Source organism: Bos javanicus, chromosome 2 (genome assembly GCF_032452875.1).
Source record: "Bos javanicus breed banteng chromosome 2, ARS-OSU_banteng_1.0, whole genome shotgun sequence".
Lineage (NCBI taxonomy): Eukaryota > Metazoa > Chordata > Mammalia > Artiodactyla > Bovidae > Bos > Bos javanicus.
In genome coordinates, this window is record NC_083869.1 from 91,591,691 (window position 1) to 91,608,853 (window position 17,163).

Here is a 17,163-nt window from a genome sequence, read left to right on the forward strand (position 1 = left end):
AAGAACAGGGAAGCCTGGCGTGCTGCAGTCATGAGGTTGCAGGGAGTTGAACATGACTTAGTAACTGAACAAGTTCAACAAGCTTGTTTTGATGAACAGATTCTAATTTTAGCGTAGTCTGACTTTTTTCTTTTCTTTTTTGCTTTTATGTTTACTGCATTTTAATCTTATATAAAATGTCTTTAACCTATTGTCATGAACATATTCATTTAAGGTTTGTTCTCAGAGTTGTCATATTTATCTTTAAAACTTTGATGAACAGATATATATATATTGTATATTTTATATATTATATATTATATACATAAATACATATATTATATAAAATATATATTATATAATATAATTATATATAATTATATGTAAATATAATTATATATATATAACCTGTTTAGTGTTTATTCCTGTGCAAAGAACGAGGAAGGGATTAACATTTTTTTTCCCATATGATTATCCAGTTGATCCAGCATAACTTATTGAAAAGATCATCCTTTTTCCATTGTACCATAATATTCCCTTTATCATAAACCAGGCAACTATATAGGGCACTTGATGTATGTACAGTTTTGTTGGCTGGAGAAAAGTCTGCAACATAAAAATTGTGAGTTATGTTTTATTTGGGGACCTTAGTGGGAACAGTAGCATGGGGAACAACCTCTCAGATGGCTCTGAGGAACTGTTGTTTAAAAATTTTATTAATTTTATTTATTTCTCATTGTGCTGAGTCTTCATTGCTGCACTGTCCTTTCCTTAGTTGTGGAGAACGGGCTACTCTTTGAGTTCAGAGTGCAGGCTTCTCCCTGTGGTGGCTTCTCTTGTGAAGCGTGGGCTCTAGGGCATGTGCGCTCAGTAGCTGCAGCTCCCAGCTCTAGGGCACAGGCTCCATAGTTGTGTACGGGCTTAGCTACTTCCCAGCACATAGGATCTTCCTGGATCAGGGATTGAACCCCTATCTCCTGCTTTGCCAGACAGAATTGTCTGTAGAGGTAAAGGAAAAGCCAGGATATACTCCTGTGTATCCTGAGAAGACTGTGTAGTCAAACATCAAAAGACTACTGCTGATCACAAAAACAGGACTTCACAAATTAGTGACTTTAGTGCTTTTCTTCATATGAGAAATTTATTTAAAAGTCTGGGCTCGTTAAAATTATTCCTTAGATACATATCTACTTACCTAGGACCATCTAGTCAAGGCTATGGTTTTCCAGTGGTCATGTATGGATGTGAGAATTGGACTATAAAGAAAGCTGAGCACCGAAGAATTGATGCTTTTGAACTGTAATGTTGGAGAAGACTCTGTCCCTTGAACTGCAAGGAAGTCCAACCAGTCCATCCTAAAGGAAATTAGTCCTGAATATTAATTGGAAGGACTGATGCTGAAGCTGAAACTCCAGTCCTTTGGCCACCTGATGCGAAGAGCTGACTCATTTGAAAAGACTCTGATGCTGGGAAAGATTGAAGGCGAGAGGAGAAAAGGACGACAGAGGATGAGATGATTGGATGGCATCACCAACTCAATGGATATGAGTTTGGGTAAACTTGGGGGGTTGATGATGGACAGGGAGGCCTGGCGTACTGTAGTCCATGGGGTCGCAAAGAGTCAGACACGATTGAGCGACTGAACTGAACTGAACCTAGGACCAGTATCCTGTTTTTCTTCATTCTGAATCCCCTCACCATACGCCATGTCGGGAGGAAGGGCTGCGGTGACTGATGGCTTGATGGCAACATGCCTCCTTGTTTATTGGAATGGTAAGCAACATACCTTGTCCACAATGTTATGGAATTTTCCAATCCATGAATATGGAAGGACATATTCTATATGTCCTTCCAATGGTAGGACATTCCTTGTCCACAATGGTAGGACATTCCTCATCCACAATGGTAGGACATTCCTTGTCCACAATGTTACGGAATTTTCCAATCCATGAATATGGAAGAATACCCTCCCACTTTTTGGTTTTTAGTTTTGGTCTTTAGTTTTTCTCAATAATTTTTTCACTTTTAAGAGATCTTATATATCTTTTATTAAATTTACTCTTAGATAATTAGTAGTTTTAAAAAAATACTATCATAAATGGTACAGTTTTTAAATTTCATTTTTATTTGTTATATATATGATTAATTTCTGCATATTGATGTTATTTATAGTCATTAACTTTGCCAAATTCCCTTATTAACTCTAAAGGTTTATCATGATATCTGAGCTCTCATTCTCATAGATGTCTCTTCTCCCAGTCTCTTCCTTCCGTGTCTTCTTGGTCTGTTTATTGCTCGTCCCAGTTGTTTCATTCACCAGCTGTTGCAGCCTGTACCTGCATCTTTAAATGTTTTCAGCAGAAGTCACCTAGGAACCTGTCTTAGCTGTAGGAATGCTCAGAGTTGGGCAAGACAGGGATGGTCTTAATGGGAGTTTTCAGGTTGAGACTCACGGCCACAATTTTTTTACCAAAATGACTGTACTGCTCTCTAGCAATTTGCATCAGGAGCATGTGCTGCTGTTCTCTTAGCTGCTGCTTCTCTGGGATATGGGAATCAGAACCAGGTTGTTTAAAATGCCACAGTACTTCCTTACCTCAGAGGAGCTGCTTCTTTCTTCATCAAGCCTTCCCCTGATTGTTTTTTTACTGTATTCCAGAGTTTTTCGGAAGTTGATTCTGACAGCTCAGGAGCTCATTACTTAATTTTGGGGAGGGATAGAGCCTTGGGGTTCCCTAGTTGTCCATTTTCAGTGACCATTTTGGTCAGCAGTGGTGATGGTGCTTTTACTAGAGCTGTTTTCTGCAATGCTACCATTGAGATGGGGAGAGAAAGGAAATCAAATAATGTTCAGTTGCTGCTGCTAAGTCGTTCAGTCGTGTCCGACTCTGTGCAACCCCATAGACGGCAGCCCACCAGGCTTCCCTGTCCCTGGGATTCTCCAGGCAAGAACACTGGAGTGGGTTGCCATTTCCTTCTCCAATGCATGAAAGTGAAAAGTGAAAGTGAAGTTGCTCAGTCGTGTCCGACTCTAGGGACCCCATGGACTGCAGCCTACCAGGCTGCTCCGTCCATGGGATTTTCTAGGCAAAAGTACTGGAGTTGGGTGCCATTGCCTTCTCTGAATGTTAGGTTAAAAACATCAGAGACCTCACTGTCTTACAGTCCAGTTGTTCCTGTTGAATAGACACTTCACATTGGGTATTGAGTTTTGGTTAATTGCCTAAGTGCTAAAATGGTTAATGTTAGTTGTTTAGTGGTTTTGCACGTATTTTCATTGTTTTAGAGGCAGAATGAGATCACCAAAGTTTCACTCCACCATTCTGGAAGTCAGTCCCTCTTCTGGAACTTTTTGAAACAGAATTGTAATGGGAAATATAAAGATACAATAAATTTTCAAAATTTATGATAGTGGCATATGTGTGGATCAGTGAAGTCCTTTACCCTATGACAAAACTTTCATGGAGTTGATATAGCAGAGTAGCTTAAATTTGAGTTCCTAACATGAAAGGGTCTACATATATTTTACTTTACAAACCCAGTTACTGTGTTTTGTGATGTAAGTACGATTATCCCTATCACAGCAACCATGATAAGTAGGAGATATCATCCCTGTTTAACTTTTGAGACACCTGCACCTTGGAAAAGTCAAGAAAATTGCTCAAAGTTGCATTGCTTCTAAGTCACAGAGCCAGAAGGAAACCCAGGATTTTTTGACCCCAAAGCTTTTGATCTTTTTATTACACATTGTTGGGCTTCCATGGTGGCTCAGAGGTTAAAGCATCTGCCTGCAATTCGGGAGACCTGGGTTCAGTCCCTGGGTTGGGAAGATCCCCTGGAGAAGGAAATGGCAACCCACTCCAGTATTCTTCCCTGGAGAATCCCATGGACGGTGGGCTACAGTTCACGGGGACGCAGAGTCAGACACAACTGAGCGACTTCACTTTCACTTTCTTTACACATTGTGTTTTGTTCCACAAGGGATTTGATAAAATATTCAGTGGATGAAGGAATGACAAAGAGACCCTGAGAGATTTCTGTCACTGACGCTTATCTAAGACTTTCACACATTTGTATACTTATTGTTTACTAGATCACAGGTACTCTGTGGTGAATCTTTACTATTTTTAATTTGATATTAAGACTCTAATATTGAAAGTTCCTTTAGGTTCAGGGTTTTCCCAGCCTTTAAATGACTTGTATTTTCTGTTCTTATTGTTGTGGTTGTTTTGTTTTACATATTGGCCCTTTGACAGAATCTGAACCTAAATTACTAGGGATGTAATTATTGTTAGAGTCAGTGTTAGTCTGACGGATCAAGTAAACACCTGAATGCTTGCCTTGGTTACAGAATTGAACTCTATGAAATGAATCTACTTAATGGAGTTCTCTAAGATTTAGTAGGAGGGAATAGAAAATCATTGTGGTTTTCTGTTCTGTTTCAGCTTTCGGAAGAATTACTGGATAAATGGCTGTCGTACCCAGAGTCCCAGCATGTCCCCCTCTGCCAGCATATGCTTGGCTTTGCTATGAAGTCTGTTACACAGATGGTAATGGGCAGTACATTTGAAGATGAACAGGAAGTCATTCGCTTCCAGAAGAATCATGGCACAGTAAGTCTAGGGCCAAGTTTAAGTTTACTCTTTCATCAGATTGGATACTTGAGGAATGTAGACCTCGCCTCCTAAGAAGTTTTAAGATTCTGTAGAACAGAGTGTCCTTGTTTGTGGCTAAAAACAACAATGTAAGAAAGATAATTGTTGCCTTTTTAAGAAGTTTAAGAATTACCTTTTTAAGCAGTTACCTTTTGAAACTTAAAAAATGACTAAAAAAATTTTCTTGAATATTTAGCAAGTATGTCAGGAGTTCCCTGGTGGCCCAGTGGTTAGGATTCTGGGCTTCCACTGCTGTGGCCTGGATTCAGTCCCTGATTGAGGAACTGAGATCCTGCAAAAGTTGTGTGGCATGGTAGAAACAAAAACAAAAACCAAGTATGTTATAAAACAATGATAATTTCTAGGATAAAGAGAAAAACTGCACTTAGTAGAGCTAGACTGTATCCTCTACTGAAAGAAATTAAACTTGATGGAGCATTAACGTACTAATAAAATGAATATGATTTGAAAAAAGGATAATTCAATTGAAGATTGAGTTACTATTTGCCTTTTCTGGACTCTCATATGGACTTTATTATTCTCTATTTTTACCAGTCTCAACATTATATTAATTTGTTTTTAATTGTACTTAAGTCATTTATGTCACTGAAGTTTTGGATCTCTGATCAGTTATTCCTTATTTTCTTCAAATCTATAAAAACAGGTTAAATAATCAATGCAATGCATGTAAAACAAAATCACTAGAAACTGTGGCTTAGTACTCTGTCACTGTTTAATGTTATCCTTTTCCCCATTAAGATGGTTTTATTACTTGTGTTTGATGATTGAAAAATGTCCATTTCTTAGAAAATGTTCACATGTTTAGGAGTATAAAAATAAAACTGGAAAACATCACCTTAAATTCTACTTCCTAGAATAAACTGCTCAGGGTATCCAGGTAAAATAAATTGGCTAAAGGATTCGTAAAATGTTTTCCTATTTTAATGAAGAATCAATTTTTGACTCAGTTGTTGATGTCTGATTTTTTTTCATGTTGATGAGACAGCATTTTTAAAAAAGGAACTCCACTGTTATTTCTAGGATTTTATTCCAAGCTGCTGATCCCTGTTCCTATTCTGGGTATTTTTTTTAATGTTTTATATATTTATTACACATGCAGCATGTGGAATCTTAGTTCCCCAACCAGGGATTGAACTCATGCCCTCCATTGGGAGCTCAGAGTCTTAGCCACTGGACCACCAGGGCAGTCCCTATTCTCGGTATTTTTAAGCTGACATTTTCTTTACTTTTCTTTCTTTAGAATTTCAAAGTAGAAGTCATAATTTCAAATGTACAGAAAAGTAGCAACTAGTACTAGGAACTCCCATGATATCCTTCAGCTCTTGTTTACATTTTGCCCCATTTACTTTTTTCATTCAGTATCCATCTGTCTATCCATCCATCCTTCCATCCATTCCTCTCCTCCTTACCCAAAGCATTTGAGAGTAGACAGTTTACTTCTTTCCCCCTAAATGGTTCAGTTTGTACATCACAAAAACAAGATTATTCTCTCATATAGCAACAAAATAGTTGTCAGACTTGGGAAATTTAGCTTTCATACCATATTTTTATCCAGAGCCCGTATTCAGATTTCTTTACTTTCAGTGGTCAAACCTCTTTAACATGAAATGGTTTTTCAGCTTTTCTTTGTTTCTTGATGTTGACTTTTTTTTTTGTAACTAAGTACAGGCCAGTTATTTTGTAAAATGTCCCTCATTTGGGTTTAATTTGACTAGATTCAAATTACATACTTTTGTGTGTGACTAGGTACAAATTCTCTATCTTTGGCAGGAATCTGTTTTTTTTTTTTTTAATGTTACTGTAAGTTGACAAAGAAGGGTTTTCAGACCATAATCATGACCTGAAATCCTGCCTTAAGTGATTTTTAATGTCCTTAATGTCTGATCTTTAATGTCTGAAACTCTAAGGGGTTGCTGTTGTCCAGCCGAGCCACCAGAAGTACTGACTGGTTGTGAATGCAGAGGCAGTGTTAGCTGCACCATGCCTGCTGCTTGGCTGGCCACACTTGGGAGATGTCATCGGCTCTAAGATGCGTTTCTGTTCACAGGTGTTAAAGTGAAAAAATGTACATCTCACACCCAGTTGCATACTGTGTTTCTGAAGTGCCCTCCAAAAACGTGGTCCTAGTTATTTTCCCACCAACATTAGTGTGCTCTTTCCTTGTGTTTTTGACACAGTTATTCGTCTTTTAAATATTTGCCTGTCTAGTAAGTAAAAAATGATCTTTCATGATTAAAATTTGTAATTCTCTTCTTGTTTGTGAAGTTAAACATTGTTTAATATTTTTGCTGAGCAACTTGTATTTCTTTTTTATGGGATGCTTTCTCATGTCCTCTACCTGTATTTCAATCAATGTCTTTCTTTTTCTTACCAATCTGTAAGAGCTTTTAATTTTTTATCTCAATTTTCATTTGCTTTTACTTTTATTTATAGTGTGTTTTAAAAAAAGACTTTTTTTTTTTTTTAAGCAATTTTAGGTTTACCATAAGCCTCTGTTTTTGACTGTCAGAGTTGTGTATAGTGAATCTCCAGCCGTTAGTCAATTTTAGTTCAGGTTCTTCTATGCCAGCACTGGTTCCTGAGGTAATTTCCACCTGTAAGTCTGCTACAGTAAGACACACCTCCACATTTTCACCTCTCTTTCCAGTCTTAGGGGCCTCAGTTTGCCTAGGGCCCTATTCTATCTCAGAGATCCAAGAAGAGCTGTTGATTTTTCAGTCTGTTCAGCTTTTTTTGTTGGGGTGGAATTAACTAATTAATTTAGCTAATTAATTAATTAGCTTTCAACGTTTTCATCATAAATTTTTACCCTGTGCTCTTTGTTGTACTTAGGCACTTCTTTCTCACTTAAAGGGTATTCCTAATATAAACATTTGCTGCATGTTTTTACAGTACATTTAGTAGTTTAATTTTTTACATTTAAATAGTCTGAAAGGCATATCTTTGTAAGGTAAGACTTGAGGACTCATAACTATGAATATTTTTTAAATACTTATTTATTTTCTTTTTTCCACAAGTTCTTTCAGAATTTCTCAATTATAAAGAAAATTTTTCGGGACTAAGTATCCAGTATTGAAATCCTATTGTTAACTCTCTCCAAACTTTAGACTAATTTTTAACCTTTTACTAGATCTTAGGCAGTGCTCACCAGTTATCATCTTAACTTTATCTTTGAGGTCCAGAACAGCAGGGAAGAGTGAAGTCGAGTGAAGTCAGTTGTGTATGACTGTTTGCAACCCCATGGACTGTAGTCCACCAGGCTCCTCTGTCCTTGGGATTTTCCAGGCAAGAATACTGGAGTGGGTGGCCATTTCCTTCTCCGGGGATCTTGCCGACCCAGGGATCCAACCCAGGTCTCCCACATTGCAGGCAGACTCTTTACCGACTGAGCCACTAGGGAATCCCTTCCAGTTATCATGGTGAAGTAAAAATTTGGAATTCGTCTCAGATGGTAAACAATCTGCCTGCAATGCAGGAGACCCGGGTTCAATGACTGGGTTGGGAAGATTCCCTGGAGAAGGGAATGACAACCCACTCCAATATTTTTGCCTGGAGAATCCAGTGGACAGAGGATCCTGGTAGGCTACAGTCCATCAGGTCGCAAGGAGTCAGACACAACTGAGCAACTTCCATTTTACCACTTTACAATGAATTTTATTTATCCACCAGTGCCATTGTAATAAAAAATTGAGAATTGACTCTGCTGCTATTTCCTCTTCCTTTTCATTCATATTCCTTTGAAAATAGGGCAACTTTGACTTTTTAGTTATAATTAGTTTGAAAGTACTTTGACTGAAATTAGTAAGATATATTTTGTGCCTCATCTTCAAAGACAATGGAGTAAATGATTTCCATGTGAAAGGGAGAGTTTAACAGTTCTGTTGGTGAGACAGAGGTTCTTCAGTTATAGATTCCTTGGTATTATTTGGAAAATTTATGTACTAAATAATAGGTATACTTTCTTATTTTGAGGTTTGGTCTGAGATTGGAAAAGGCTTTCTGGATGGATCACTTGATAAAAGTACAACTCGGAAAAAACAATATGAAGATGGTAAGTTTTTTCACTCTTAATTTTTAGTAAAGACAAAAGGAAATGTGCCCAGTTTTAATAGGGTTATATCTGATTCATGAAGTTATAGGTCATGTGTTTTTTCTTCCTTTTATGTTTTTTCCTACATTTCCTATTATGAAAGTTTTTCTTAAATGAAAGAGAGGGAAAGGCTGTCAATTAGTCAATAAACTCTAGCACTTGTTCAGAATGAGAGTACTGTAGTTCTGGTAAACCCTACAGGATTAATGGAAAGTGCAAAGGTACAGTGCTGGGAAAGCAAGTTAAAAATACATGTTAAGTAAGAGTTACAAATAATGAGTGAAATTATCTAAAATAAGAAAATATTTGTGAATATCTTTGTAAGGATATTTCTACAAGTAGAAAAACAGAAGAAAGTCTAAATATCCAATAATATAGGAATTGCTAAGGAAATAATATCAACATGACAAATGTTATAAAAGAAATGTAACAAAATAAAAAATTCTTGCTATTATAATGTTGAGTAAAAAAAAATTTATATATTTTATAAATACATCCACATGACCAGGGGGAGAAAGAATATTCCATGTAGAGGAAAAGTAGTTGCAAAGTCCTTGAGGTAAGATTCTTCCTGATATATCTGAGGTACAACAGGGAACTCTATGGCTGGCGTGAAATGAGTTAGGAGAATAGAAGACCAGAAAGACTGATGGGAGTGGAGCAGATTTTGTCTGGCTTTGGGGTGACTGGGCTGCTGTCATCTCCGGGCTTAGAACAGAAGCAGCAAGACTAATTAGGAGGCTACTGCAGGGAACTGGGCAAGAAAAATAATGTGGCTTGGACTAGGTGGAAGGTAGCAGAAAATAGAATATTATTTTTAAAAAAGAATAAGGGAGAATAATTCTGTATTTTGAAAATTAGAACTGCCAACATTGATGGCCAGGTTAGATGTGAGGTATGAGAGAAGGAAATACCAAGGTTTCAGACCTGAGTAATTTGAAAATGAAATTGCTAGGAAATCAGATGGGACAGATACTATGGAAAGATCCAGTGTTGAGGAGAAGATCAGATCAGATCAGATCAGATCAGTCGCTCAGTCGTGTCTGACTCTTTGCGACCCCATGAATCGCAGTACGCCGGGCCTCCCTGTCCATCACCAACTCCCGGAGTTCACTCAGACTCATGTCCATCGAGTCAGTGATGCCATCCAGCCATCTCATCCTCTGTCAGTTTTCGATATGTTATGTTTAGTATACTTCAGACATCTCAGTGGAGATGCTGAGTTGATTGTTTGATATGAGTCTGAAATTCAGGGGAAAGAGGTCCTAACTAGAAATATAAATTTGGGAGTGTTCCATCTGTAGATTGTATTTAAAGCATGAAAATGGTTATCACCAAGGTAATGAGTATAAATAAAGATCTAAGAAAAGAAGTCCTTGACCTTGGGCATTCCATCATTAAGAAATTGGAGAGATGAAAAGGAACTGATAAAGAATCCTTAGAATGAGCAGGCAGGCAATGGCACCCTACTCCAGTACTCTTGCCTGGAAAATCCCATGGACGGAGGAGCCTGGTGGGCTGTAGTCCATGGGGTCGCTAAGAGTCGGACACGACTGAGCGACTTCCCTTTCACTTTTCACTTTCATGCATTGGAGAAGGAAATGGCAACCCACTCCAGTGTTCTTGCCTGGAGAATCCCAGGGACGGGGGAGCCTGGTGGGTTGCCATCTTTGGGGTTGCACAGAGTCAGACGTGACTGAGGTGACTTGGCAGCAGGCGGCAGGCAAAGTGGGAGCAAAGCGTGAAGTCCAGGAGAGTGGGATCCTGGGAGCCAAATGAGAAAGTGTTTCCATCAGGTGCTGTGATAGGTTAAGTAAGATGGGGCCTGAGAAATGATCTCTGGATAATTTTCTCAGAAGTTGGATTAATCTTCTAGGCTTTAGAAATTTACTTTTCTGACTGTTTCACACTGGTTGGCGTCTCTAAATGAGTGATGCTTGATTTGGGAGAAGAATGGAATTAAGAGGACAGAATTTAGAAGAAAGGTGAATAATACCAGCAGAGGGGTAAATGTGTAAAAGTCCTCTAAGGGGCTAGAATCATTCTACTTCTTGACCTGGGTGTTTGATTTAGTTATTTGTTACATTGTGCATATATGTTTTATGCATTTTGGTACATGTGTTAAAGTTAGCAAAAAGAAGAAATAATAGAGTTTAAATTAGCTTTAAAAATTATGTTATTATTCTCTTAACTGAAAGTTGTACTCTGCACATAGGAACATTGTAGAAATACAAAAAACTGTTCAATCCTCACAAATGAAAATCTTTTTTGTTTTTCTTCTTTAAGCCCTTATGCAACTGGAATCTATTTTAAAGAAAATCATTAAGGAACGAAAAGGAAGGAACTTCAGTCAGCATATTTTCATTGACTCCTTAGTACAGGGGAATCTTAATGACCAACAGGTGATGTAATTCTTAAATGTTTATCAAACAAGGATAATCAGACATGTATAGAGTGTGCTTTTTATTCACTTTAATCCAGATGCCTTCCTAGAATTCAATGGCTTTTTCCTTTTTTATTGTACATCATCCATAAATAGTATTTAGATTTGCTGTCCTGTTATTTAGCTCTTGGAAATAGCTATATAGTATCTAATATTTGAGTAAGCGGATATTGAACCAAAGTTCTGTGGTTGTTACAGAGCCTTTTTCGACTAAACAGCCCTGCCCACATGACCAGATGTGGCAGTGTGGCTTGTTCCCAGTGTGGATCTGTCGCCCAGCACACTACTGGGCTACTGTGTGTGGAGGTGTCAGGCACGACAGGAGTGGAGCCATTGCTGCCACACCTGTTCACTGTAGGAATCTTCTGCCTCCTCTGTGGATGTAAGTCCACATAGACAAAAAGCGGTTTTATAGGTGTGTGTGGGTACAGAAATTAAATCACGCTCCAGAACAGTAGCAGGCTCCTCACTCTTCCTGAGTCTTCATTGCTGCACTCAGCCAAGCTAGAAAGATAAGACTGAGCTGGTTTGTTTGCTGTATCATGAGCCAGTAATATTACTGGATAAAAGTTCACTGAATCAAAAATGCAGTGCAGTGTTTAGGTTGGCTTTTACATTATATAGATTTTATTCAAGTGAAAACGTTATAAAGGAATAACATACTTTGTTCCTTCTTAACTCCCAATTCTATACTCTAGATGATTTTACTGGGTCTAATACGGGGTCTAATACAGGCCACCTTACATGTCACCTTACTGTCTAAACTTAGTTTTGTTTCCTAGATCCTAGAAGACACTATGATATTTTCTCTGGCCAGTTGCATGATAACTGCAAAATGTAAGTATAAATTGATTTCTTTTTGAGATAGATTATAAAATACAGAAAGATAAAGCTATTCTAAAATAAAGGAAACACTGTTTGCAAGATCTCTTGATAATTTCCCTTAGCTCTTATTTTTTATTCCTGTTGGAAAGGTTAGATTCACACCGTGCTCCTCCCCCGCCCCCCACCCCCACTTTTCTTAGCCCCAGGTGCTCTGTGCCACCTCTGAACATTGCCATAAATTTCCTGACACAGTTTATGGATTGTGAATTCTAGTTTGTGCCTTTAAAATGAACTGTTGTTGACACCTTTCCAACCAGAGCTGTAAGCTTTTCAGTTGCCTGCTGCGGCTTTTCACTTTGACTTCAATCCTGTCTGCTATTAATAAGATCTACCAGCAGTGAATATAGGCCACAGAAATCATGATTTAAAAGAACTTCTTGGTGAAATTAAAGGTGATTATTATTTAAAATTCTAAAATGGGTGATACATTTCTAAGCTTTCTTACTGGTTTTGAGTTTATCAGACTACCATTTATTTATACAGTTTTTAAGAATGTGTGTATCCATAAACTTGTGTTAACAAAAAATGCTAAAGTATTAAAACACAAGTTGAAAATCTAAAGAATTTATGTTTACTTAAAGGATTTTGTTCATAACTTTTTCTGTTTAAGAAAATTTAAAAAGGATGAGTACAAATGTGAAGTTCCTGTAAGTTTTTCTTCTTTGTATACTTTTTTGGTATCTAGAGATGTCCCAGATTTTATAGATTAAGTGGAATATAGGTAAGCATGTGTCAAAAATAATGTCTTGAACCTTTTAAAAAAATACTTGTTTAAAAAATGTATTACTGTTAAAAAATATATCTTTGCTGAAGACCTTCAAAAAATCCCTGGTGGTCCAGTGGCTGGACTTCATGCTCCCAATATAAGGGGCCTGGGTTTGATCCCTGGTCGAGGAACTAGATCCCACATGCTGCAGCTAAGACTCAGCAAAGCCAAATAATTAAATAATAATAAATGTTTAAAAATCTGGGAGAATGGCATTGAAACATGTGAAACGTCATGTATGAAACGAGATGCCAGTCCAGGTTCAATGCACGATGCTGGATGCTTGGGGCTGGTGCACTGGGACGACCCAGAGGGATGGTGTGGGGAGGGAGGAGGGAGGAGGGTTCAGGATGGGGAACACATGTATACTAATTAAATAATTTTCTATTAAAGAAAAAAAAAATCTGAATCAGTTGTACTCTGGATATTAAAAATCAATTTTCCAAGGTTGACTTAATATTTTAATCTTTTTTGTAGTTTTGGGGGAAAATTTGAGTATTGCTGTTTTTTTGCATGTGGGTTGGTTGTTTTTTAAAGCACCTCTGAAATTTTGAGAGGCAAGATCAGCAGAAAACCTTAATTAAAGTCCCTCCTCTGCGACTTAGTAGCCTGAAGCAAGATACTGACCTCTACATTTTTTTCCTCTTCTAAAATAAGAATGACCTCCAAGGTTTCCAACTGTAAATTGGTGTCTTGATTCAACATTGTAATTAAAGAACATTAAGTGGCTTAAAATCACATTTTAAAGCTATACTCTCTGTCTTTTAATAGAGTTGTACAAAAAAAAAGGTGTTTGAGGTTATTTTTAATAGAGTTGTATAAAAAAACTGAGGTTATTAAACAGTTATATTAATTTTAAATGATAATGTAGTTAGTCAGGGTGTAGAGTGCCTACTGTATCCAAATCCTTGTGCTAAATCTTTCAATGTTATATATTACTATATATTATTAAAAGATTGCATACGTGTACGTATATACTGTCTGCATAAGTTTTCACATCACTTGTGAAATAGAAGTTCTGCAGTTCACTCACAAGCCATAGTAAGGAAACATATATAGAAAAAAAGTTAAAGTGAGTTACTCATATGCCTTTTATGAACTCTGGATGTGAATAAATTATCAAAATAATTGAGTACCAGGTAGCTATTGATTTTACTGATAATAATATTAAATGTAGAAAGTGAATTATGTATTTACATTGGATTTGGATAATATGTGACTTTGGCAAATATTTTTAAAAATTAACTTTAAGGCCAATTTAAGCTAGCCCTTTAGCTCAGGAAAGAGATAATAAGTAGAAGTAGAAATTATTAAACACATTTGAAAAAGTACTTGACATAGAAAAGGTAGAGCTGTAGATAGAGTCATGTCAGGCTTAATCTAAGGAAAGAGATGCTGTATGTCTGGATGGTTCCATTTGAACAGTTATAATCCCAGTGGATCTCTAAGGGAAATATAACTTTTATATTTATTTTGTAATTAATTTTCTTACCTTTTGATTTCCTCAGTGATTACAATCCATAAGCCATTTTCAGAAAAAGTAAGCCATAAGCCAGTGAACTCCAGTGTTGGCGTTCATCAGAATAATTGTGATATTTGTTAGAAATATAGATACCTTGGACACACCCTAAACCTACTAAGTCAGGATCTGTGGATGGTGGGATTGTGTCATCACACAGTCTCTGACTCCCAGGAGATTTTTGAGAACCACTGTCCTAAGCAATTAATCAGTTTCAGCTCTTGAACCAGTGTATTACAAGTAAAAACTTAGAAACACTGATTTATAGGTAAATCTCCTGCTATTTTTACTTGTGTGAATCATTTCATTAGGGCTCCTGAGGAAACTGACAAGTCAGCTGTTTTATTTTACATGGTCGAGTGAACCAAACAGTCCATCACAGTTGCCAGCATTTAACACTTCCCCAGATGTGAAGTTTATTTATTATCATTACTGTTTTGCTTAAGGTAAAATGCATCAAGTGCCTTTGACTACTTGCCAATTTTATGAAAGAAATTTTCTAGATTTCACTGTCTTTGAGAATATTCTGTAAATGTTTATGTTCTGTTGAATGAAGCACGAATGTCATGAACAATCTTGTTTTATCTTCTGGTAGCATTTATGTATCTTCTGTATTGGGGGTGGGCGGGAGAAAATACCAAAAAATTGTAAGTTTGTTTTTTATTCAGCACCCAAACTATGAATTCGCTGCTTTCACTCTTATTAATATAAACTTTCACTTAGTGTGCACCTGGGCAGTCTGTTTTTTAACCACCTATGAGGAAATTCAGAAAAAACTATATGAAGAGATTGACCAAGTTTTGGGGAAGGGACCTATCACTTCAGAGAAAATTGAGGAGCTCAGGTAAGAACCTAAGGAAAGGGAGGGGCGGGGAGATCTTTAAAATTTGAATTGGTTTATCTTATTTAAAACTAATGCCAATATGGAGGAAAGCTATGTATTTTTACAGGACTTAAAGTATTTACATATAGATTTTAATAGAAGACTTAATTTGCTTTTTAAAATCATAAGGTAGTCTTGGGAAACTTTTACATGGGCCTATATAAAATAGCATCAGTAATGTCTAATAAGTGGAACATTCATACATTGATGGTAGGAATGCAAAATGGTACAGTTCTGTTGTAAAACAATGTGGCAGGATCTTACAAAATTGTACAGTATGACCCAGCAGTTCTCCTAGGCATTTACCGGACAGAAATGAAAACATGTCCACACAGTGACCTGTATGCAAACATTTATTGCAATATTATTCATAATAGCAAAAACCAGGAAGTAGTCCAAATATTCATCAACTGTTGAATAGATAAATTGTGTTATATCCATACAATGGAATAGTACCTAGTAATAAAAAGTAACATAAAATCAATACACAAAACAACATGGATAAATCTTATTATGCTAAGTGAAAAAAATCAAGCACAAAAACAGTCTACAATGTGTTTCATTTAGGTGACATTCTGGAAAAGGCAAAGCTATTGTGATAGAAAGTAGGGCAGTGATAGCTGGGGCCCGAAATGGGGAGGGGATCAACTGCAAAGAGGCATGAGGAAAGTTTTCTAGGGAGAGGGAACTGTTACATATCTTTCTTGTAGTCACACAGTCATATACGATGACTAAAATTCATCAAACTGTACAGGTAAAATAGATAACATTTTTATATGTAAGTAATACCTTAATGTAAAAGATTTTTAAAAATAGCAACTGTGACTTCTTAGGGGGTTGGAAGTCTGAGACTGGGTAGCAAGCAACCTTACTTTGGAGCATCTTTCAACTATAGAAAAGAAGATATGGATACAGCCAGTAGAAAGAACTTGAAACCATGGATTTCACAAGGAGACATTTGTTAGGGATTCTTTAAAATGTTGAAAGCTTTATTGATTACAATTTTAAAAAGTAATACATACTTGTTTTTTGAAGTTTTTATTATGCAGAAGTGTATGACATAGAAGGTGAATGTCCTTTGTAAATGAGGACAAGAAAGATAACAACTGTTAACTATCTATATTATTTTTCCAGACATATATATGTATTTAAAACAAAAAATTTAAAAACATTTTAAATACAAAACATGTAACTCTTCTTCCGTAAATTCCATGTTTTCTCTTAATGTGTTGTAGACAGTGTTCTATACGTAGTAACTCCACCACATCTAGTCAGTGAGTAAGTTTTGTTGATTTTATTTTCCAAACAGCATTTAGCTAGAAGTTTAGTTTTAGTTCTTTCCATTGTCCCCCACCCCCACCCATGAGGAACACCACCAACTTGTTTGGGGCATTTCAACAGCCTTGTGTCTTTCTTCCTCCTATGAAAGTGAAAGTGAAACTCTCTCAGTCTTGTCTGACTCTTTGTGACCCCATGGACTACACAGTCATTGGAATTTTCTAGGCCAAAATACTGCAGTGGGTAGCCTTTTGCTTCTCCAGGGGATCTTCCCAACTTAGGGATCAAACCCAGGTCTCCTGCATTGCAGGTGGTTCTTTGCCAGCTGAGCCACGAGGGAAACCCAAGAATCCTGGAGTGGGTAGCCTATCCCTTCTCCAGTGGATCTTCCTGATTCAGGAATCGAACTGGGGTCTCAGCATTGCAGGCAAATTCTTTACCAACTGAGCTACTTCAGATTGCTCTTGGAGCCAGTGACTGTACACTAATCTCTTCAGGTGCTTTAAAATTATACCTAACCTGAGACTAATCCCAAACCAACAATCTCTGGGCATCAGAAAGTTTCAGAAGCTTCTCAGATGATTCTAATGTGTAGTTAAAGTTGAGAATCACTGTGCTAGTCATCTTTCTATATCTGGGGAGTT

General features: G+C 37.0%; 1 protein-coding gene across 2 annotated transcripts in view; it reads left to right on the forward strand.

The window, feature by feature from the left end:
- Positions 1–17,163, forward strand: part of LOC133227553 (cytochrome P450 20A1) — a 44,124-nt gene that overhangs the window by 16,278 nt on the left and 10,683 nt on the right. For both annotated transcript variants that reach the window (XM_061382156.1, XM_061382162.1), the window contains exons 5-9: positions 4,425–4,592; positions 8,628–8,706; positions 11,032–11,147; positions 11,971–12,025; positions 15,082–15,202. In XM_061382156.1, the coding sequence (XP_061238140.1) occupies positions 4,425–4,592; positions 8,628–8,706; positions 11,032–11,147; positions 11,971–12,025; positions 15,082–15,202 (539 nt within the window). The remainder of the gene's footprint in view (positions 1–4,424; positions 4,593–8,627; positions 8,707–11,031; positions 11,148–11,970; positions 12,026–15,081; positions 15,203–17,163) is intronic.